At 40.6% G+C, this 25,244-nt stretch overlaps 3 protein-coding genes across 6 annotated transcripts in view; all 3 read right to left on the bottom strand.

The window, feature by feature from the left end:
* Positions 1 to 16,787, bottom strand: part of LOC145435743 (armadillo repeat-containing protein 1-like) — a 391,422-nt gene extending 374,635 nt beyond the window's left edge. For 2 of the 4 annotated variants that reach the window (XM_080313031.1, XM_080313036.1), the window contains exon 1: positions 16,770 to 16,785. The gene's annotated coding sequence lies outside the window, so the exon portion shown is untranslated. Of the gene's footprint in view, positions 1 to 16,765 lie in introns of all 4 variants that reach the window. The other 2 variants (XM_080313042.1, XM_080313040.1) reach the window with 2 other exon arrangements.
* On the bottom strand, positions 1,424 to 2,053 carry LOC145448110 (ubiquitin-conjugating enzyme E2 2-like). Its single transcript, XM_080326437.1, has one exon. The coding sequence runs from the start codon at positions 1,985 to 1,987 to the stop codon at positions 1,484 to 1,486; it is 504 nt and encodes a 167-aa protein (XP_080182563.1). The 5' UTR covers positions 1,988 to 2,053; the 3' UTR covers positions 1,424 to 1,483.
* Positions 16,788 to 23,272: 6,485 nt separating the features above from the next.
* LOC145448105 (ubiquitin-conjugating enzyme E2 D1-like) lies at positions 23,273 to 24,619 on the bottom strand. The gene has a single exon (XM_080326425.1). The coding sequence runs from the start codon at positions 24,563 to 24,565 to the stop codon at positions 24,095 to 24,097; it is 471 nt and encodes a 156-aa protein (XP_080182551.1). The 5' UTR covers positions 24,566 to 24,619; the 3' UTR covers positions 23,273 to 24,094.
* Between the last annotated feature and the right edge of the window lie 625 nt (positions 24,620 to 25,244).

Here is a 25,244-nt window from a genome sequence, read left to right as displayed (position 1 = left end):
ACAAAGGGTTTCTATGTCCGACATACACCTAGAGTTCAAAGAACTTGTTGACAACTTCGGCCGACCGCAAACGTCTCATTGACTTCAACAGGTATTGGGGTGTACGTTAATAAATTCAATAAATATTGGTTTGGTATCTATGTATTACTTGACGGTTACGGTAAATACGATTCATTCCTTGGATAAGTGGATGAATGCGCGGATAATGTATGTTTAATGTGCGTTTCTGAGTCATTCCTTGCGTTGGTGTGCATTATGATCTGGACGAAAAATGACTGAAAATGAAGGATTAGTTCTAATTTGAGTGCCGCGATTTTTCACTAGTCTAGTAAATGTGATAAATTTCAGGGTTATATAGAATTCACGAGATCATTTTCATATTGTACACGGCCTTGATAATCATCAAAACTACCTAGGACTGATCATGATTGGCAGGATTTACCAGGTAAAGGAATATAACAGTAAATGTACCATCCACATACAAATCCACAATATAAACATCATATTGTTTATGCAAACGTAACAACATAACACAGACATGGGAACCTTACAGGTGTTCTTCCATGACTTTTATGAGCATGGTGTGAACGCATCGTAGTCATTCTTTAATTTTATCATACGCCCTGCTACATCCCCAAGACTCAAACAAATGTTGTTCTACATTTATAGCAGCAAGTATGAGCTTTTCTACTCAAAGGTCTTTGGTTTGTTGAAATGTTTAGCGATTTCGGCAAAGTCGCAAGAAACCGTCGAGAAAAAACACCCCGACCCTCACTTCGGAGTACTGTACGTGTACGTACACACATGCACTACACTCTACAACAGCGAAGCATAGAAAATATAAAAACATCTCGCATATGTTAGTTCTCAGGATGCTCTTCAAGGCGTATAAAGCTACGTCAGATATAAATGTGTTAGCAACCCAACCATCCACGTCCTTGTTGGAAGAAATTTACGGATCTATGTCCTGCTCCATATACGTAGCCTTGGCTACGAATGTGATGTAAAATTATAAATGATGTCGTAGGATAAACAAAATACGCAGACACGGTTTTATTCCATACTGAAACGTCTATAGCTCGAAGAAAGATTTTGAGAAAAGTATAAAATGAAAAGGGTTAATTGCATAGAGTCATACAAAGAACGGTATACAGTTATAAAATGGTATCGAAAAATATATAGCTTGGAAACCGAATATATTCACTTAAAGAACCATTTTAACAACCAATCTACCAAATACAAACAGGAAACTTTTGAAAACCTGTCCTTCGATCAGCGAAGCGTATACTATAATATTAGTGAATTCAGTTCTAAGATCAATGTCCAACACATTTAGAAAGCGTTCAGTGACCATCGATAAACTCACTAAGGACAATTCATTAACACATGTGTAAAGTGTAAACGTTTTGAAATACCGTATGCATAACGTATGGATATCTAATTCGTCGCACATCTGTGAAACTCAATTCAAAAGAAATCAAATTTAATAGACTGTGATCCCTTGATCCCTTTCGACTCGTTGCGTTATTGATGACGATGCAGTTGCATACATGTCGGTCCATTGCTTGGCCCGTAATGCATAAAGCTTCGGATTTTCCACGTACAAATTAGCGCTCTCGGCGTCCATAGGGTCGTCAGGATTGGGAGATGCAAGCAGGGAACATATCGATAGCAGTACCTTTTCCGTTGTGAGTGCTGGTGACCATTGCGCTTGCAAAATATCCACGCATATCGTGCCCCGCCTGCTGACGTTAGGATGGAAAATCTTAGTGTCGAATCGCATTTTCGGAGGTTTGAACGGATATTCTGTTGAGTATTCGATGAGAATTCGAAATACCCCTCCCTCAAAAGGGGTTCCGGGAGGCCCCTCTATCGTCGCCCACCAATGATACAAGTCCGATTCGTCTATCGGTCCTGCTTTAATAGGAAGCGTGCTGGGCTCATTAGAAAACTTTTTACACTCGTACTGAAGCCTTTTCATAGCCATCTTTCGTTTGAATGTTGCTGTGCACTGTTGCTTGATGGTTGGTCCTCGTATATGCGTAGCCAGTATATATATAGGACCTACTGTGCTACAAAGTAGGGACATATACCGGGTGATTCCCCAAACATCAGCCTACAGAAACGATTCGGTAGATCACAGCTGCCATTTCTTTTATCGATAGTACAGTGATATGTCCCTTCTAACACTTGTATACTCAGTGATTAACTTATTCTTTGTCAGTCCTCGAGACGTAATTTTTGCGGAATATATTCCGACGTTGACTTGAAGATTTGAATTAACCAAGGGGAAGGGGCGGAGTAGAAAGACTAAAATAACCACCTGTCGTAACATGCATATGATGGAAGTCGGTATTCATGATCTAGTGTCTAATGGCATAGTGGCGAGCTCAGCTCATTTTAACTGTTATCTCTGATATGAATAATAAGTATATCGATTGTCTGTATAAGAAATCTAATCTGTATGCGACGATTCAATTTTATCACATGGCATCATTGGTTCGTGAGTGTCATCACCCCACATTGTGTGCTTTCCTAGGTGAGGCCATAATTAAAAGTAAATACGACCCCACCTAGGACCCCATACATAACAGCGCACCCATACTAACGGTACATATACCAGTATACCTTACAAGGGCTGGGGAATTCCCCTGAATCAGTGCATCCCGCTTCGTTCTTCAGGCATTAAAGGTGTGTAACAGCATGTCGGATGACAAAATAGTCCGTCAAGTCAGCATCATCAACGTAATTGCGTCCTTACTCATCAGTTATACTCATAACATCACATATGGCCGGTAGTTATCAAAATGTCATCGAAACTTGATTGTAATATCGAAATAGTACTCAATTCTGCGTCACAGATTCGGTTGAACAAGTATTACACACAAGTAGACTGTACCACGTACTAGACCAGTGGTTCTCAACCTAAGGGGCGTGAAAGCATCTGAATGGGGACGCGAAGAAGTGGTCAACTGATTTTTTTTTCGTGCTCTGCGTGATTTACCTCCAATTCACGCGTGTTTCCCTCTATATAGACCGAATTTCATATTTTTGAATTCTCTAATCAATAGTCATAACCTGCCATGCCATCAAACAAGCTGTTGGGTTTACTAGCATCCTGGCTGGATTTTGTGATATGACGATAATGGGGGCGCGAGATTTTTCACTATCATAAAGGGGGACGTGTCTAAAATAAGGTTGAGAACCACTGTACTAGACGTTAGCATCATATGATGTGTTCCAAATCGAGACAACACAATAAGCTCTGACTGACATCAATATATCCCGCTCGTGACATTCTTGTTGTTGACTATACTTGTACAATGTACGTAGAATTGTACATGACACTGCACATTGCACATGTAGCCAACGCATCCTACAAGAACATCATAAAGTATGACGTCATGGGGTCGGTGTGACTGGTATTCCATATCTATGTAGGATCGTCAACAGACTCCGCTATATTGTACAGCCGCGAAGACCACCCCTATATGTTTTACTATCATTTTGCGTATTCCCGAGGCTCCCCTCAGCAATGCGTGGGCACGAGCGCTAAAGAAAGCCTGGGTGAACTTATTCAAAGGACAGGACCGAGGACATTGCTACTTACTAAAACAATCGAAGCTCTACACCACCCTCTCCATCAAGATATTCCATAAAGAGATATACACCCACGAATATACCATGCATAACGCTGGTCTACAGGATTCTTCGGCGATTTGTTTTGGAAATTATTACCTAATTTTGGGGCCCTGAATCCGAATCCGGCGTTATTTTTGCCCAATGCCATCACGTTTCTGAGATAATATATATGTCGATTATTAATACTTTTTCAGGTTACTCAAGTAGATTTTGCCTTCTTCTCGTACTTGCTATAGTGTCTATACGTTTTCAGACTACTTCCATTTCTACCTGAACAGTATTTTGGATGAACTATTAACTTTTGCAATTTTAAATAGTATAATGTAGTTTAAGGATAAGATTGCACCACTCTCGTGAGTTAAATTGTCATAAGAATGGCGTGAAATAACCCCTGAATCGCGGTAACTGAATACATTTACGAATATTCTACCAATGGATAGTGTCATTATAGTCATATCGCGCTATACGTAGACGTTACATCTTCAGATTTCGTGTATAGCCACCTCCGAGTAACTGCTAAAAGTATGCGACCCCTTCCCCCACCAAATATACTTAGACCAGGGGTGGGCAATTATTTTCCTCCGCGGGCCAAATGAGAAGTAGAAAATACGTTTGCGGGCCGAGTGAAGAATTTTAGTTATATTCTCCAGCGTATTTTAATTTTATTTATAAATTACACTGTTAATAAGTGCTGCTCTGTGAATGTGTTGATGTTAGGTAATGAGAAAGTTACGGTTAACTGAAACAATATCTATTTGCCGTTCTGATTCGAAACAAAAACTTTTTACAACTGATGCTTTCATGCCCCCAGTTCGTGAACCACTGCACCGAAATGTATCTGCAATAGTAGAAGGCTTATTTTCTTGGCCGCTGTCCTCCGAGCAGTGTGCAGTTTAAATAGCCTTGATGTTGAGCGAAACTTTCAGTTTTTTAAACTTCGCCCTCCCTTGAACGAGTGTTTCGTGTTTTTGTCATAAGACAGATTCCAATTATAATCTTTAATGTCGGCGACATGCTCGCCAAAAACTAAAAGGACGAGTTTACCTCTGACTCCAGCATACAAATATCTAGTGCTCTGAAGTATAAACCTTCTTTGAATTTCAGTTTTCGGCTTTCCTTTTTTGGCATGACCGTTAATCCTTTATGGGTATCGATACGATGAGTCATGTATTAATCGCAAGCACTGATTGACTTGTTTTACAAATTAGGTATTTGGAAAAGTATCAGGTTACAATTTCAACCGCATATCGTATAATACGTAATGTGAAAATGGCAACAAAGAAGGTTTGAACTAAAACTATAAGGAACGATTGATTTCTTGTGACTTGAATTGCTACTCATACTTTGCCACATTGCCTTTATTTTGAATCTGGATTACGCATGCGAGGCAGCGTGATTATGACATATTAATAAACATGAACAGGCTTCAAAGTAAACGAATTTCCTGTACAGTTGATACAGGCTATATGGTTTTAGTTATTCAGAAAGCAAGTTTTATGTTTTGAATTCCAAACAACCTTTCGCGGGCCGCACAGAATAGCTTCGTGCGCCGCATTTGGTCCGCGAGCCGCACTTTGCCCAGGCCCGACTTAGACACATACAGACTTTGGTACATCTCAGAGCTTTCATTTTCCTCTTCCACCTGAAGCAGTTTTTACATGTCTCAGAAATTACAACTTCTACATGTAATTGAGTAGAAATGTATGGCAATACATGTTCTACTTGAAAGCAACGCTGATCCCTTCGGCCATTTATAGTTCGCAGAAAATTATTACGGCAAATCAGAAACCGCCATGAAAATATAAAGGTTTTTATAATCAGAATTGCCGAGGCGTTTAATCATATGAAACACAAACATATGTCCATTCTCGGTACTGTCCATTCTTGGTAATGTCCATTCTCGGTAATGGAATTCTCGGTGATGTTCGTTCAGGGTAATGGTTTTATCGGTATTGGTATAGAACCCAGAAATAGCTACCCTCGTTTCCGATAAAATGTGACTACTGTAATGAAAGTGTTGGTTCGATTCCTGATATATTGGTGATTTCAATGATATTGTCGACTAGAGTGGTTTGCCGGCTTTACCAACCTAACATTATGAACGGAATAAACCTAACGTTAAAATACAATATGGGGTAAAACACAAGGTACCAAGGCACAATGTAAATACGTCAATAAGCGTGATTTCAGTTGTCCACAGAATATAAAGTGAAATGTTATTCTCTGCATTTCATTGGCATATCGCTCTGAATGATTGAAACGTTTGCAGTGTGCGGGGTCATGCCAAAGAATCGTTTATATAATTGGTATTCGCTGCTTCTCCGCTATGTGCTTGTCAATCCTACATTGGGCGTACAGGAAAATTCGTGAAGATTAAACCATAATTTTTCCGTTGTTTTGAACCTATTCAGTCAAAGCACCGCGATGGTGCGTAGGTACAAACAATACCTCTTTCTTCCTATATCTATATTCGTATCTTGGCAGGGGCCTTAATAAAGAGTTTCTGCGAAACCGCGGATCCCATAAGACCCGTAAACAACTGTGAAGACCTAAATACCAGAGATGAGCATGGATTAGGATTAGGTTTTGAAAAAAACAGGATTTGTAAAATTTTGTCGGATTTGGATTGGATTTGGATTAGACATTTTTTTTCAGAACGGATTAGGATTTGGATTGGATTTACCTATTTTCTGGGAGATTGAAATGTCGTGTGGCGAATGGCGGCAAACAAATCCGTTTTTTCTGAATTTCCAGTTGGAATCGGATTAGGATTGGACATGGACTTGAATATGAAAAAGTTATGGATTAGGATTTGGATTTGGATTTGAAGGTCCAGATTTGGATTGGATTAGGACATAGAAATTTCAAATCCGCTCATCTCTGCTAAATACTTAATCCCCTCAATCTGATGTGTAAATGTGAATAACATCTAATGGCAGGTAAGTCGAATAACTGACAGTCCGAATCGTCAGTTCAGTATGTTTTGCTCAGGATTGGTATATGTGAGGTTCTTTGTATGGAACAAACTACAAAGACTCCATCCACAAACAAGCACAGGTGTACAATATGCAGTCTACACAACAGCAGCTTCGCGTAGTGACCCGATCCAGTCAAAGTCCGCATACCATAAAACAAAGCAAATGTGGATTTGACATACCGACGCAATCAGTTAGAATTTCAATGCGTCATCTAATGCGCCTCTGTCAACCATAGTGCCAGTAAAATTCTAGAAATATTACCGAGAAGTTGGATGAAGGTTGAATGATGGTCATGCTGTGATTAGATCACCGGTTATTAACCTTAGCCAATCCCTGAAACACTTACGCCAATCTGCAAGCATTCGCGGAACCTGAATCTTTTTTATCTAGGCTCCTCGCCATTCCATGCGCGTAAGCGGTGTCTTAATAAAAGTCTAGTACTGCGCCGTGCAACAGGTCGTTAGCTCCAGAATCAAAATAAAGAAATATCGGCCTGGTATAAATTACCATAGTAGTCGACAAACACCATGAATACCACAAACAGCAATAATAATAACAGCAACTCCGAATTTTCGCTGGGTCATAAAAACTATACGCAGCATATAATGCATTACTATACATCGCTGGTGCACAAAATGTGCATCAACAGAGCGTTTAAAAGAACGAGATCACTAAAATATAATTTACATATAACACAAAAACAAATTAATGTTTATTTATCGCACATTGGTGTTACTTCTGCGTTTCCTGTCAAACAAAAGTTCAGAAATGCGAGACTTCCACTGGATATGTGTCATCGTATTGATAGGTGGAAATGTAGCGGCGTGACATGAATTACATGATTACAAACGGGATTTCAACAAATGGAGAGGGAATTGGCATTTCCGGGGAACGGGGCTTCAATTCCGACCCCCAACCTGCGTACGCTACTGTACATGACGTACTACCACAGCAGTCACAATGCAACTACGGACCAGGTCTAATTGCCCGCACCCAATGATGGCCAAGACGGGATTGTCATCACTAATCATATGTTGAGTTGAGCCGAGCGTGTGTCTCGACCTCCACGGAACTCCAGAAACTGGTTCGCGGAACCGAAAGTGTTCCATGGAACACCGGTGTACTACCACTGGATTAAATAGCGATATTCCCTCGGTAGCATTGGATAGGAGATATGCGGAACTAGGTTCATCATTTCAGTCAAAAGCGGATCTACCTTTGCATGTCATATTGCCATTACAAACGAAATGTGGAAACTCCCAACGAAACCGGAACTATTACGTCATAATTTTACATTGCATTTCCAGTGACTAGTGAGGTACTTCCACGCTAATTCTAAGCCTATAGTCCTTGGTAAAATAGTATTTTGCATACGTAAAACAACGCTGTAAAGATATAGGGAAATGCCTTCTCACATATAGTAAAACCTCTTCCAAAATTAGGTTCATTGTTCGTTTTCATTCAATCTTGTTTCTCCAATGACCGACAATGCGTCTACTAAAATCGATATCAATATTGACATCTAAGTTTAAATCTCGTTAAATATATAAATGAATAACATAAATGCAGAATTTTCCTACTAGAAAACACCGTAATGCCATGGCTTAGTACAGTGCTTTTCAACCTTTTTGAGCTTCATTCGCCCTTTTTTTGCAAAATAAATTTCATTCGCACAACCGAAAATTGTTATACAAAAATAAGATGAAATACAACTTATTTGTGCAACAAATTGGATACTATGTATCTCAAGCCATCACGTGTCTCATTAAAAAGGCTACTATTTTCGCTCGTTTTGATTTCTACTATTTCACTAAGACCCTTCTCGGCCAAACAAGTTCATGGGTTTTGTACAAGAACGTCTACTAGTGCTTGGACGGCCAGGTCTTAAAAGCTGTTCTGCATTCCTATCCAAAATACAACGTATTTTTCATGAGTGAATAAATGCTTGCTGGAAGGAATCGATTTTGAGAGCTGACAAAAAGGTCTAGGAGGCTCCAGGTAGTCGAAAGGGTGAAAAGCCATGTGTTTGTGTTGAGGCGTTTGCCTTATATCTTGGAAAAGAAGGTGGAAAATAAGGTCCAAACGATCAAGGAGAGTACGCACATTAGAGCTCGCTACCTTATGATACGCTGCCCCGACTGTTTTTTTTTTTCGATTTCACATTTTCTGTCTCGCGAGTATGTGGGAAGAGCAAATATACTCACGATACCGTGTGTTCTGCTATTTAGGCCAATCTAACTTGAGAATTCATAACAGTTGAATAACGTTAAATCAGCTTTTAGACAACTAGCAAAATCTGAGTTCTTTTGGCATCTCGCGACGCGAGCCTCGCCCATGAAAAGGAATTCATTTTTAATAATACAGTAGTAGTATGCTGCGATTTTACGGACATACATGACATATACAGAACGATCACACAACAATTCTATCCAAAATTCTATAAAAATATGTATTGGGAACCGAAAAATGGGGAAACAGACTGAAATCACCGGCGAGTCGACTAAGAAAAAAGGTCAACTTTTCGGCTCGACCTCGAAATTACACTTTTCCAGCTAAATTTTGGTGATTTGACTAACAAAAAAAGTGATTTCTCCGACTTGATTCCCAAAGGACCGTAACAGCATTTCGTCACCCCCTCCCAATACGTTGGTCTTGACCCTCCTCCATAGGGCGATAAAGCAAACTTCTGCATCCCTCAGACCAAACTCCCCCGATACCTCTTTACCGCTATACTTCTCAGCACAAATTGTTGGACTCTTTAGTTAGTCGGCTTAATTCGCGCTAAGCGCGAAAAATTTCTATCATTTATGATTGAATCGGTCAATCTGATCGGGAATTGCATATATATTGCAGTCAATTTTGTATCCTCTCTCTGCTCATGTATTCAGATTTACCGGTAAAGCTGAGTGAAAGGTGTCTTGGAAAATGTAGCGCCCGTAAATAATAATTGAAAATATTTGGGCGGACCCGTGGGTATAATGACTTCGTTACGTAATGACATTTCGTGGCCTGTCTGCTATGTCAAATATATATTCAAATCGCCCATACGTACTAGACGCACACGATTTCAAATTGGTATTTCTGCACTGGGAATTAATTTTTCTTTGCGAGATGGCATTTTTTTGTGGGATTCTGATTGCCAGGACACGAACATTTGGCGCCAGCCATTTAGGCGCCTATGGACAATTAAATATATAGGCCTATGTATATCATATATATATCGAAGTATAGGTCAGCATAAAGGCAGTCCTTTTCCGCCAAGGTTTTCTCGTTCTGGCACATTTCTCGGAGTCGCATGTTACATGGCCTGAAACATCATATGTCTTGGTGCGTCATGGTGTGATAATGGCTGACGCCGAGATGCCCATTTCTATACCTCATGCGTATTATTCCTTGGAGGAATAGTATCCAATAAGCAAGAAATATGCGATCAGGAAATGGCGCGCAGCGCGAAATTACTTTGAAAAAGTTGCCTAAATTTCCAAAATATTACTCTATAATTAATGTTAATTCACGAAAAAATTGTGGGCCCCCTTCGAGCTCGGGCCCCCATCTCAATTGGGGGTTTGGGTGTGGCAGTTACGGTCATGGACGCCAATATAGCCATTTCACCACGCCATCGCCCCCCTAATCGCCCCCTTCGTCCGTTTTCGCCCCCCTATCGCCCCTTGACTATTTTCGCCCCCCTGGACCGACAAATCGCCCCCTGGGGGCGATATCGCCCACGTTGGGAACCACTGGTCTACTCGGATTGCAAGAACTGCACTATTTCGTGTCAACAACAGTGATGAGCATCGGAGCGGAGTCGGAGTGGATTCGGAGCGGAGTTTTGCCGATTTTGTGACAGTCGGAGCGGAGTCGGAGTTTACTACCGATATTTTTTCGGAGAATTTCGAAGTATTGTAACTTTTGTCTCCGATATCTTTGGATAGCTCTGACCAGAATACACGATTGATTATGATTACAAACCAAAACACAGACAGTTGAAACCTTGTAAAGTTGTAATATTACGGGTAACATGCAAAAATGATTGCCAAGTGCATAAAAATCAGCCATCTGCACTGCAATTGGGGCTGGGGAATAGACAATACTCTGAGGCCAACCATATTATCACATTTATTTAGTAAAACACATTATCAAGTGTATCATGCTTGTCACTCAAATGATATGGTTAAAATGGTATGATTGGCCACGAGCTATCTTAATCTAGGGATCTAGCAAGGCATTCGTTGAACATTGTCTGTAGTTAATTATGTTTCGGATACTTGACGAGATTCATCGGAGTATCTCGGAGTCTGGGATTGAGCTCTTCGGAGTCGGAGGGAGTTTTCCTCAGACACTAAAGTTGTCGGAGGGATTCGGAGTCTCGAAAAGCACTATCCGCTCATCACTGGTCAACAACGGATCATATCCTTATCCATCCATATCGAATGGTTTAGCCATCCAGCGTCGGACATGTTTTGGCCGAGGCTTTGTCGACGCTTATGTTTTGGCACCGCATTTTACCAGCGGTTTGTTGGCCAAAACTTTACGTCCTCATGTGACCCGACGCAGAAGGGGGTGGCCTCGAAATGAATGAGTCTCATAGGCCTGAAATAGCTCGTTGCACACCCCTAGTCACTTATACACTAGTTCTTTCCAACGGTCTTCGACCATGTTTTCCAGAAAAACCAGTCAGACAAATCTTATCATGAATTCTCATGATAACGCCATATTTTCTGCGTGTCTCGCTTATTGGCTACAGTAGGCTACCCAACACCGTGGCCGTAGATTTGTAAATACTATCGCAGGATTTTTTGCAATAAATTCAACAAATATTACATACATATTAGCAGATAGCTCTGGCACCGTGTCGACCCAAAATTATACCCGTTGCGGTCCATACTTTAATAACCATTGAAGGGGTAAAAATTCCCGTAACAGCAACTTGCAAATGTGACTCTGTAGCCTAATGCTGGTATTTACTACTATCCTCGTGCCAGTCATTACGAAAGTATGATGATTGTTTAGCGAAAGAAAGCAGAAAGTCAATTTGACGTTATTTTTCCAGCCTGTCGCAGGCTCAGACGAGCTGATATGCTGTGTTTCTGCGACTACACAAGCTTCCAAACCAGGATTTAGATTACATAATAATTATAGTGTGAAAATATTAATTCACTACGGCTTGTGAGAGCTACGATTAATGGTGCGTCGTAAGTTAAACAAGTTTTTACAATTGCGTCGCAACAACAAAGTTACACTGACTTTGAATTTCCCATTAGGTTTACTTGAATTATTCCAGGTCAGAAAAATTAACAAATATTATTCGCAATTTTCAATCGCACTCATCAAGGATTTTCATTCACACCATTCGCACCATCTTCGTCGTTCGCACTCATCCGGGATTTTCATTCGCACCGTTCGCACCACCTTCGTCATTCGCACTGCAATTTTTTTCATTCGCACAAGTGCGAACTGTCACACAGGTTGAAAAGCACTGGCTTAGTATATTCCAGCTACTAACACACATGTGAACTGTAAATATGGGTTTATTTACCAGAATTCCGCCACAGTGTATGATGCAAATCAAGCCACCGACACTTTCAGGTAAAAAGTTATAGTTTTACGAGTCAAACACACCCATTCTTATCGACATATATCTCAGAGGTGTAATGAGTTGTACTTAAGTGTACCAGATTTTCGCGATGTCGTGGGCTGGTACACGAGAATAGGGCCCACTCCACCACTGTGATCCTACGAATTGGTATTGTTTACCCGTTCTCATCCACTTTTAAAGGTCATGAAAGCTAAATTCTGTACCAGAAAGTGCCATTAATCTGATTCCCACCCTACGTCATGGTAGAAATCGGAGAAATTTGCAATTCTAGTATAGTAGTAGGAGTCAGTGATGAGCGGATAGTGCTTTTCGAGACTCCGAATCCCTCCGACAACTTTAGTGTCTGAGGAAAACTCCCTAGAGCTCAATCCTAGACTCCGAGATACTCCGAATAATCTCGTCAAGTATCCGAATCACCAGACACTCACTACAGATTAGGCCTACAGACACTGCTCAACGAAAATGCCTTGCTAGATCACTAGGTTAAGATAGCTCGTGGCCAATCATACCATTTTAACCATATCATTAGAGTGGCAAGAATGGTACACTTGGTAATATGTTTTACTCAATAAATGTAATGATATGGTTGGCCTTATAGCATTATCTACTCTCTAACAGTGCAGACGGCTGATTTATATGCACTTTGCAATCATTTTCGCATGTTACCCGTCATATTACAACTTTACAAGGTGTCAACAGTCTGTATTTTTGTTGGTAATAGATAGTGTCTTCTGGTCAGAGCTATCCAAAGATATCGGGGACAAAAGTTACAAAAGTCCGAAAATCTCCGAAAAAATATCTGTAGTAAACTCCGACACCGCTCCGACTGTCACAAAATCGGCAAAACTCCGGTCCGAATACACTCTGACTCCGCTCCGATGCTCATCACTGGTAGGAGTAGAAGTAGTAATAATAATAGTAGCGCGTTCAATGGAAATCGGACCCTCAGCTTCCGTGCAGCCTGCGTTGTAACCATGCAGAAAGTGCTTGCTTAGCCGGAAAAACTTACATTACTGAGAATATATGCAAAAAACAAGGTCAGATGGCTCACACTTGAGAGATCATTTTATTTTATTTCTTCCATTGGTACACGAAGTCACGCACATGGTACATCCACATCAAGTCACACATGCAAGGAAATATTACGCGATAGCACAGAATAGAAGCATACGAATGAATACTATAGTTATTATCTTTCAGATTCTAATTCAGATTCTGATTTTTAATAGAAACAGATCTATGCTTGATATTGTTAATAGGATATTGATTGACGTGCACAGCAATAATTCAGACAATCTTCACAAGCCATGGAATAGGATTGGGGAGAAATAGCGCAGTGGTATACGTTCCACAGCTACAAGACCAATGGGTTGTGAGCTCGCGTCCGACCGAGGTCGACTCCACCATTTTTGCATAAGTATTGTTATAAGCGCCTAGAACGAAATTGTTGGATGTCGGCAAATCTAGAATGATATGAATAGAAAGTGAGGGCTTGGTGTAAAATACCAATGCAGTCAAAGCTCCATAAATAGCAAAGCAACCGCAACAGTATCAACAATAACGGTTACATAATAAAGTGTAACGCTATGCTGTAACTGTAACTGTAACCACTCGGGTATCTTAGATTAGCAATATCGGCGAAGGGTTAATTTCGCATGCGGGCGTGTAATGAATGTAGAACAGGATGTATGGAATGTAAGCACACTCTCAGCGAAAATAGTATGTATTTCCACCCGTATACCACCCCTAATATATGAGTGTGAATACACACCCATGACACACGAAACCGGAACCTACCTCAGACTTACACCGCGGTATAAATCGAGTACAACATTTTAATCCAAATTCGGCTTGCACGTAGAAACGTAGGAACGTATGCACAGTTGCATATAGGCACGTAGAATTTATGACGCATATATACGAAACGGATCTTTACCGCAGCAGCTTGTCACGCCAGTTGCAATCAATATTACATACACGTACTTTGGAATTAGGGTCACTATTACGAAATTACAATAGGACTTATAGACACCATATTCTGACAAAATGAAGCTCGCGTATACACCTACGTTATAAATAGCGGCCGGGGAGGATAAAGTTCGCCAGACCGGATGGTCGAAGGTCACGCAATTAAACCTTGGACGTCGGTTCATGAGACTCTCTGCTAATGAGCATCTGTCAGCTATCACTTTGACCGCAATACAATATTGCACATAGGAATACTCTGATGAGGTATGCACTGTAATTGCATGAGTCTAAATCAGGCCATTGTCACCTTTTGGTACCAAATTATGCTTTCCACACATTCAAAAGGGCGAAGACGAGGCATATGCACTACCCCTGTGAACGAATGTCTGGAGGGTGTAGAGGTTTTTGCTTGTGGGTATAACATTTAAATAAATGAAATTGTATGGGGGAGTGAGTTTCTACGAAAAGGGATGGTTTCAAATCGTATTTTAACATTCTTCTAATTCGAAATCAGACAAGAGCAATACATTTTTGAAAAGACCTAGTTTCATACTTTAGGATTCTGCAATAAAAAAAAATTGAAAAATTTTGTGAGTCCACCAGTACCTTACGGTCTTGAGCGCCATCGATAACAGAACTAACGCAAATTCAAGCTGTTGATGTGCTTTACTATTCAAGTCCCGAGTTAAGTCATACAAACGGCTTGAATCAGGTTAGGTTAAGTTATTTCACACCTTGCGATGTCGATTCAATTTCACGTCATCAAACATTATCCGTTCGTTAACAAATACCAAACTCATCGAAATTGCCATTGGAGTTGAACTTTCGTAATAGTGGGTGAAGCATATCGTTATTCGAAAACTACCGTGCGCTATCGTTGTTCGTACATCGTGATTAAAATCTAGCGACCCAATATGGAATCCGACATGTGTGACAGGAATACATTTAATGCGCGAAATTTCTATTATTTCCACACAACCGATACTCATCAAATAAATTTGTGCATGGTAGTAAATATATTATAATTTCAATGAAGGGTATATTAATACGTCAATTTATAGCATGCTTGGGCTGCGTTGTAGTTAATTATACCGAAAACATAAAGTGAATGGAATCTGGTGGATAAACAATTAGGATTGATTGGTGTTTGTTGCAGTAAAAATGACCTCGAAAATCCTGTCCGGGACATGTGTCATCCCAATTTTGTCATATGTCGAGGCCGGGTCAAGTCAAGCAATTTATAAAACGTGACTCATCCCAACACTGCTTGTATGCTTGATCATTGGTTTATGAATACGACACGATGTTAGATGTCAAGCATACATGACATAGGGTCGTTGGAAGTCATCGACCTCTGACGTCCTTCAGTCTGACATTTTGATCGGCATTTGTAAGAAAGCAGACTCCAGTCTGCATTTTTACGTGCAAAACTACTTGTGAAGAGCTTCTTGGAAATACAGAACTTCCATATACAATTGTATAGTATATTCATATTGAAATGAACCCGAATACTTTTGGCCGACACTTTTCAGGGGTAATCGTCAGCAACTGGTAGAGAATTGGAAAGAACATTGTATATCAACCATCGTATCTCAAAATATGACGTCACCAGCATGAAATTTCGAACAAGAAAGCGTTCAATGTACTATCTTAGAAGGTGCACGAACTCCTTTTGTTGACAGAGCCCTGGTTGGTGTATTTTGATGAAAGTCGACTCCAAGGCACGTGAATTTAAGTGTAAACGGCCCCTTCCGACGACTACTTATAAAGCTTACGTAACTGCGGCATGCAGTGTGATGTGTACACACGAGCCAATGCGGCTGCATAATGGGGACAGCAATAGGTAAGAATGCTGCTCAATGGAACAGCTGCTGACATTACGTCGTTGTCACCGGTACTTGCGGTACTATGCCGGCCGGCGCGTCGTATTATTACCGAGCAGCGCTTCTCGGTACTTCCCCCGGTTACTAATGACGCATTTGAACACGGTAATTCAAGCATAGTGTCCTATATGGTGTCGACACAAGCAAATCTCACGTCTCAATTAAATTGGTCACGTCATACTTTACATTTAATCAAAGGCAAATTGAAGGTGATTTTTGACCGGCTTACCGAGCATAAAATTTGATGAACCGGGTATCAATCGAAAGCTGACGCTGTCTTTTTTTTTTTTTTTAGGGGTTACCTGGAGGAACCGCAGTAAACCTCCACCCCGTTACGCTTGCGGCAGCCGCATGGCACTACATCATGTTGCTATTGCCAGAAGCGCCTTAATAGGTCACTCTTGGGTCCAAAGTACCCAAGAGCTCCCAAAAGGTTGCTTCCTGTTTGCTTCTTTTTTCTACCAATAAGTTTCGTCACTTGTTGGTGCAAACAGTTGGCACAAGGAGGCGTTGGCTGGGGGCGTCTGCGGAGGCTTGTCCCGCCGCCACCATACTTGTGCCTGGGATACTGGCCAGTCGAGCTGACACAGATCCCGGTGTCAGAATATGAAGGCCAAAAGGCCATACTCTTCCTAGGTGTGAGAGTGATTGGAAGTATCGGTTGTACCACAAGGGTTTCGCATCAGCCAGGCCGATACATACCTTAATACAACCAAATACTCTGACGCTGACGCTGGCGAAAAGATAAAATTTATTCCGCTAATGGCCCTGGAGCCCCCATAATCAGCCCCAAATTAATCATTGTTGAGGAGATTGGCAGTGTGACGCAACAATGCTGTCTGGTGAAATGAAAGAGTAGCTCAAGAGCAAGGATGAAGCTGCGCGGCGAGAGTGAGATCAGCTGGCATCGCGGCAATGGCAATGTGCAGTGCAATCGCGTCGCAGAAAAGTTGCGTTGTTGATACTTTTTCTATAGGCGCTTCGGTAGAAGCGAGCACACCTTACCAGCCTTTCCTTGACTTGTAAGGGTACAACTGAGTCCACAGAATGCATTAGGGCCCTACCATAGGCTTACCATATTTTGGAAATCTAAAAAGAGGACACTTTTTCAGAAATTTGCTACTTGCAAAACCGGAGTAGAACTCTCAAAAAACGGTGAATTTTTCCCACTTTGTGATCGGTTGACTAAAAAAAAAGGTCATCACTTCTGCTCAGAGCTCAAAATACCGTTTTCCTCTCCACATTGCCGGGTGGATGACTAAGAAAAAAAAAAGGTCATATTTTCGCTCAGCGCGAAATTCACCGTTTTTCACTCCAAAATATCCGCCGGAGCGTCACTTCTGTGCTAATTTGCGGCATATCACTCGCAATTTGCTCTAAATCTGATCTAAATTTTCAAAAAAGAGGACAAAATCTCAAAAAAGAGGACAAAAGGGCGTCCGGAGGACGTATGGTAAGCCTACCCTACCAATTTCTTCATACCAGCGCATGGTATGGTATGGAATGGAATAGGAATTTATCATTCTCCATAACTGCCACGATCGTACCATACCATACTTAACAATCTTGCGTACCAGAGCAACATTCTTCTATACCATATTTGATACTTTTCCCATACATTCGCAACTTGTCTAACGTCTCGAGTGATGTTCTATTTTTTATTTGTGGAAATGTTACGGCGTTTATATTACAATTACTTTGGATGGAATTATGCATTTGAACGACCCAGCTGCACCAATGATATCCCTATAGTTTCTTTATATCATATGTCGTCAGCGATGCAGGTTACCTAATCATCGAAGACGGAATCATATAATATATACACACGGGTTTATTCAGAAATCAGAACAAAATCTCATGACATGTAATTCTAGTGTGGTAACGCATTGCTATCAGTTACATCATGTACAAAATTACATAAAACAAATGTAGTGTCAAATCAGACGATTGGTTCCCAACCTTTTTTCTTCATTAATTTAAATTCAATAAAATTTGGTAAGACTTTGTTTTGTAAAGAGTTCCTATTGGCGAAAGTTAAGACCACCAGAATTAAATAGCACGCAATAAAATTAATGCGCAGTGAACTGGTAACCGTAAACGCAATGTTGCCGCTCCGTAAAATGTATGCAAAAGCCGACAGAAAAATAGGAAATAGGAAGGGTTTGAACTTTCACCAAATGTAGTTTAGTAGCATCAATTTACATGTGAAAATGCCGAATAATGCATGGGTCGGATAAACTTCCTGGTGTTGACAAACTTATGCGTATGGTAGATATAAACCGCATAAGCTACACTTTCGCATGCTACTATAACTGGAAAAGAAAGAAATATGTATTTCATTTATAACGAGTCCGGCTATGCTGTCAAAGAAGGAGTCCGCGATCTCCTGTGAATACACATATTCATATAAAACACATATGAACCTTTATTATAATGAATTAGGTGATTTCAATCACACCATTTCGCGTACGAACGAATAACAACCCATATGCGAGTTCACGTGCCGCTGTCCAGTCGATTCTCGCTAATTGGAGTCAAGTGATAATACGAATTGCTGAATTGCAAATGAGTTAAGAAATACTAGAGATACGATCGGCATTTCATAAAGACGTTTAATCACAGAGGTTATTAGGGTAAAGATTTTATTTACAAGTGAGACTATTCCCAATCATAGTAACCCATAACTTTCCTACCTGTTGGAAACCACTACATTAGAATATGTCTTAGAATAAAATTTTACATCACTACAATCATTTTTCTACTACATATACAGTGAGCGACTTCTGAGGTTTGCAATCGATTGGAAAAATCCAAAGTAGGATCATTGTCATGGCTCTGGGAAAACTATCAAGTATGGAAAAAGTAAGGAAGTATGGCAAAACATTCCATACCATACTTGGAAACTTCCATGCCATAACATATCATACCATACCATACCACACTTGCACATTTACATATTCTCTACCGAAATTTCGTTCCATACCATTCCATACCATGCCCTTGTCATAAGTGATGGAAATACACAGCTGCCTATCTGCACTGTACGGCATCTGACCACAACAAGACATTCACGCTAGGTAAGTTGCGTTCAATTAATTGCCAGGTTTTTACTGCATGTCGTAATTGCAATATATATGCACTGTCAACTTTGAGAAATGAATACACAAACAGTCTGTGCATACCTGGGAAATATATGTGGTGTCATAGTGTTACACGCCTATAACTACACATATGACACATTCTACAGATATCGACCTAAGGCCTATTTATTATCTGGTAACCGTCACGACATGACTCGCACAGTGCATATTTTTCGAACCATCACCCATCCAAACTATTCTAATGATTCATACAGGAGGTAACACTGAAATTATTCCCTTATGTCGGTAAATTGTGCATTCATACCTTTTGTCGTCCCGATCATTAAATAACGTAAAGTTTATGAATGAGGCGGGTGTAAATGGGCTGTCTGCCATCCCACGCATCTCATTACATCGAGTAATGTCGAATACGCGACCACACTAATACCATTCATAATAATTAACAGTCGCATACACCAGTGGTCCTCGACGTAGGCGATATTGCCCCGAGTGGGCGATTTTGAGAATCAAAGCGGCGAAAATACCAAAGGAGGCGATATGGGTGCGATGGGGGGCGAAAATGTTAGACCGTCCTGTGAGATGTATTTAAGCAACACGGCCAAGAAATACACATGAAGACGGCTTGTTCTGCATATGACACAAACGTTGACTAAAAAAGGCCATAACTAGGGCGATTTTTTTGAAATGTCATAATAAGTCAAAATTTTGTCAAAATTGTAGCATTAGGTCAAAAAATTGTTAAAATTGTTTACGAATTTAAAAAAAAAATTTGCCACCTGCATTTCGTTTGCATCGTAAATGTTTGCACTGTCGGTGAGCTTATCGTACGGCATCTTATAGCTTTTGGTCTACTTTATAGGCCTACCGTTGTAGACGGAATATTATCTGCTCATTGTGAACCATAAACGGCCAGATAAAACAAATAGGTTGACACGGAGCCCCGGTTGACATGGTGTTATGCTGAGCGTGCCGCAATATCCTAACTGAAGCAAAACTGCGTTGGCAATGGTCCCTATATCAAGAAGTGCATGATGAAAAATTGTGATATAAACAACATTGTCAGAATGAAGAAACACGGTTTGTCACCAGCAGTGTACGCACAACTTCAGTGTTGCCAGCCAACAACAGCAACAGCTGCTGTTGAACGTTCGTTCTCTATTCTTGACAAGCTATACTTAGTGAGGACGGACACTTTCTATACGAGAATGTAGGGAAGTGTCTTTCGTTGTACTACGACAAATCCTAATTATTTCTACCATAATGCGTGATGTAACTACTGGAATTCTTCATCGGTCCAGATTTCGTTAAAATAAAGTTTTTTCATGTAAAAATATTTCAGTTTCTAAGTCAAATAGGTTTTTTCAGGCCAAACTACTTAGTAAGGACAGACAGTTTCAACCAGAAAAGTAAAGCCAGACAGTTCCAACCAGAAATGAAGATAAGTAGTATTCTAACATTATGTGGGAAAACACCTAATTTACATACATGAAGTCGAAATTAGGCTTTTTAAGATCAAAAAATGTCAAAATTGTTATTTTTAGGTAAAAAAATCGCCCTAGTCTTGACTTAACGGAAAGTTGACGCGCAAACCGGTTTTCAGAGCACCCACTCGAAAAAATGACCTTATTTATAGTCAATTCACCAGCGATCACAGTTAGATGAATAAATTTCTCGTATATATGTCCTCTTTTTGGATCCTTAAATATTGGGGCGGAATCAGTGTCGAGCTTGAGAAAGGGACAATTAGTCGAAAAGGTTTGGGAGCCACTGGTATACACCAATAGCAACCCGCTTATCGAGGGTGATAAGAAAGTAGACGACTTTGGAGGTAACACGTCATATTTAGATTGTGAATATAATTTCCTGATTAGTGCGAAATTGTGACACACAATAGGTGACGTTGTTTATACAATACATATATGTAGCATGACCAAATAATATATGCAGAATTTCATATACAAGTCTGTTGCAAGCGGCTTCCCTATATTTGGACTGAAATTCACATTCTCCGCAACTGCGTAACATGCTGTTGCTTTGTTTGGTTCTCGTGTTTGCTGTCGTACCCATGACACACCTTCCATGTAAGTATATATAACGAGGGCGTACCACGGGTTATACGTGCGTATATGAACGCGTACATTTGGTTTCCTACAATACGATTCCATGTAAAGAATACAATACTGTGGCGTAGTGACGAGCGTAAAACAGCATTGACGCGTGTTGACGCTAGCAGGGCTAATCATCTCGTGTTGACAAATCCCGTGGTGTTGTTGTTGTTACTATTGTAATATTTGGTTATTGGCTACTATGGCATTTTACACCAGGTCTAAAGAGTCTAAGAAATTCATTAGCGTTACAACTGTCTGCCGGTGAGGATAACAAATTCAGGCACTGATGGTAGTAAAATCCGTGAATCTGAAAACAGATTTGTGATCCGAAATGATATGTCTAAAGACCGCTATCGTCTTCAAGTGATCGCGTTGGGTCGAATAGCGTTCGCCATCAATTAAGAAGTGCTCGGTCGTCTCAAATCCCATGTATTAGCAGCAGTTTAGATTAAGACGCAGCACATGATATCGCGTAACGGCGTACACACCTTTACCGATACTATGGGAAACAAGTCTAAAATTCTTCTGCTGTAAGTAGGCTTTCGCTTGCCCGACATTGAAGCTTGTGACACGATGAACATCGACCATTGAGAATATCGCATTGACCATGTAACACAAACTCTAACCTCAACCTCAACCCTGACCCCAATCCTAATGCTAACCTGAACCCACCATGTGGTAAAGTTTTGTATGATATTGTGTAGCATGTTACTATATCCACAAATCCATACTTTGAAATGTACTCTTAGATTCGGGGACTTACCGTCCTGTTTTTAACTGGGACAACACCTCGATCGACACATACGGATCGCCGACTAGGAAGGATTTATTGCCGATACACCGATATTTTGTGGCGATATTTAAATGTAACTTATTTATCGAATAAGTCGAATTTTCAATTGTTGGAAGTAGTTTCAAAATACATTCAGTATCAAGTTTATTTATTTACGATGAAACAGAAGCATAGCATGAAAGAACTGTAATTATCGGTTTATCTGCAATTTTCATATCGCCTCTAAAGTCTGGTACCAGTCGAACTTTAGCATACACCCAGCATCCTAACCTTGCTGATATTTCGTGCAATCTGTACTTTGTCTAAATCAGGGGCGGGCAACTTCTCCAGCTGGCGGGCCGGATATAGGAAAATTATGTACTTGACGGGCCGGTTTGCTGAATCGATGCATTATTCGCCCATTTATCCACATATACAAGTTGTAAATCGCATTTAATGAATGTATTTAACGACAGCAATGTCACTTCAAAGTCATTTCTCGCCGATAATGACGAAGACAATGTGAATTTGAGAACAGCATTATTGTCATACAGGCGCCGCCATGTCTGCTTCTCTCTGATCAATCAACACACGCAGCAATCACTAATTAAGATTTCAAGGCGTTCGATAAGCCCAGTACCCCAAATGTACCGAGATATCAATTCATTAGGGCTGAATAGGTGACGTGATAGCGTCTTTGTTCAACTGTGTGGCCTATTTTATCTCGATATTGAATTCATGCGGATCGCGGCTTCTACGACATTTGAAAAGTGGCCCGCGACCCGGCTACGGAATCAAAAACAAGAAATATCAGCCTGGTGTAAATGACCATTGTAGTCGACAAACACCATGATTACCACAAACGATATTAGGGTTGAGTACATCGTAAATGCAGATAATGCAACTCTTCCCGTTTCGACGAACTTACGCGTAAGCTCCACTCTCGCACGCTGCGCAATGCGCATACATGTATTGTATATAATACCATACAGTCACTAAAATTTGACGTAGTAAGCAAGTAGCGGGGAATCTTGGCAGACTGTAGCCGCGGGCCGCATTATTATATAAGACGAAAAACTGTCCGCGGGCCGGACAAAATCCCTTCGCGGGCCGGATCCGGCCCGCGGGCCGTATGTTGCCCGCCCCTGGTCTAAATCAACGTACGAGATAGGCCTATATCTACATATACACGAGATATATCGAGATATATATATACACGAGATATATCTATCACAGTATTATCCTCGGCCGAAAAGCGCCAAAATACAACCTGGCTACTACAGCTTTATCTCTAAGATATACTGTAATCGGAAACGTGTTACTGATAAGTGCTCCTGGTATAAGCGAGACTTATATTTTGTATTGTTCGCAGGCCACACACATATGCTACGTAAAGTATTAGTTTGGTTCATTTTATTATAAAATCTCAGATGTATACGCTGGAAATCCATTGCAACAAGCACGTAAAACATTAATGGCTATCACAAGTAATAATAATGAAAATAGCACAGGATTTCTTCATATAATAAGAATCTGACAATAAGAAAATGTCAGCAGAGATACAGATTTGATCAGTAACAAAAAACGAGCTGCTGGTAAAAATTTACCACAAGTGAAAAAAAGCTCACGGGTAATCAACGTTTGAAAATAGATTGACTAAAATCGATAGTTTTACTGATGTAGACAGATAGAAATAATACACATTGTTCGAATAGAATGCATAGAAATATTACAGTTCCGGTAAACAATGATGTTTTATTAGTTGTCTCGGAGAAAACGCAATTTTGTTTGTGTAAAATCAACTGTTATCTTAAGCCACATATATGCAGAGATATTGGTAAAGCTTTGGCGATATTACAAAAGAGAAATAGAAATACTATAATAGCAGTTCACAGTGGGTTATACACATCAGAGTTATACTCTGTACCTGGGTATGGCATGGAATTCATTCAGAAAACGCAGCTCAGTATTCAGCAAGACATATATGAAGTATATGTTGAGAAGTTTTCCTGTTACACTGATCACCGATCTGGTATGGAATCACGTTCAATAAAGTACTACCGGAGCACCTCTGGCGTACATCTCCGTCCATTGCTTAGCCCTTTGAACGTAGAGTGTTGGGTTTTCCACGTACAGATTTGCACTCTCGGCGTCCATAGGGTCGTCAGGATTTGGCGACGCAAGCAGGGAACATATTGATAAAAGTACTTTTTCCGTTGTCAGTGCTGGCGACCATTGCGCTTGTAAAATATCCACGCATATCGTACCTCTTCTGCTGACGTTTGGATGGAAGATTTTGGTGTCAAATCGCATTTTAGGTGGTTTGAAGGGATATTCGGTGGAGTATTCTATAAGAATGCGAAATAACCCTCCTTCAAACGCTGTACCAGGAGGTCCTTCTATCGTCGCCCACCAATGATACAAGTCAGATTCGTCGATCGGTCCTGCTCTAATAGGAAGCTTCCCGGGTTCTTGTAAAAATTTCTTGTACTCGTACTGAAGCCTTTTCATAGCCATTTCTGTGTCAGGCGTTGTTGTTCACCGCTATTGAATCGCTCGACAATGTCACTCTCCGTATTTATACAGAGACAACGACCGGCGTAAATTTCAGTAGGGGACTCCCCAGGTAACCGCGTGATGCGGTAGACTTATGGCGCTGGCAGCATAAAAAAAATCATCACTAATCGAGCATGCACCTTGACAATCTCAAAAATTGTACTTGCTTTGTTACAAAAGTTTACTCAAAATATCCAGCTCTCCGTCAGTAAATATTTAGTGACTCTCTGCTGTGAGCTTGACCTGCAATCACACACCATCAAGAGCGAAATACACATAGGTAGTCAGCGAATGATACTTATTGGGCCAATCAATGAAATTGATATCGTTGTCTGATGTAAATAATCTAGCAGGCGTACGGGGTCAATCTTGACTTCATATGTTCATTGTATCATAAAAACCAAATCAATGCGATTGGGGTGCTGGCTACTGCTGTATAACCTGTTAATGGGGTAATATCGGTATCAAGTATAGAAACCCGTTTTACACTCCGCTCAATATCAACGTAGCAAAACTCAGACGCCCGAATACATTGTCCGGTCTGGCCTAGACCAGTGATCCCCAACGTGGGCGATTCGACGGCCTAGGGGGCGAAAATAGCGAAGGGCGATAGGGGGGCGATGACGCGTTAAAACGGCTA

The sequence above is a fragment of the Botryllus schlosseri genome, chromosome 1 (assembly GCF_051294905.1).
Source record: "Botryllus schlosseri isolate E-star chromosome 1, Bs_hap1, whole genome shotgun sequence".
Classification (NCBI taxonomy): Eukaryota; Metazoa; Chordata; class Ascidiacea; order Stolidobranchia; family Styelidae; genus Botryllus; species Botryllus schlosseri.
This window is presented reverse-complemented; position numbering and strand designations above follow the sequence as displayed.

What these genes read in the sequence shown, in the direction of transcription:
- LOC145448110 (XM_080326437.1), bottom strand. Translation starts at nt 1,987, where the DNA reads ATGGCTATGAAAAGGCTTCAGTACGAGTGTAAAAAGTTTTCTAATGAG.
- LOC145448105 (XM_080326425.1), bottom strand. Translation starts at nt 24,565, where the DNA reads ATGGCTATGAAAAGGCTTCAGTACGAGTACAAGAAATTTTTACAAGAA.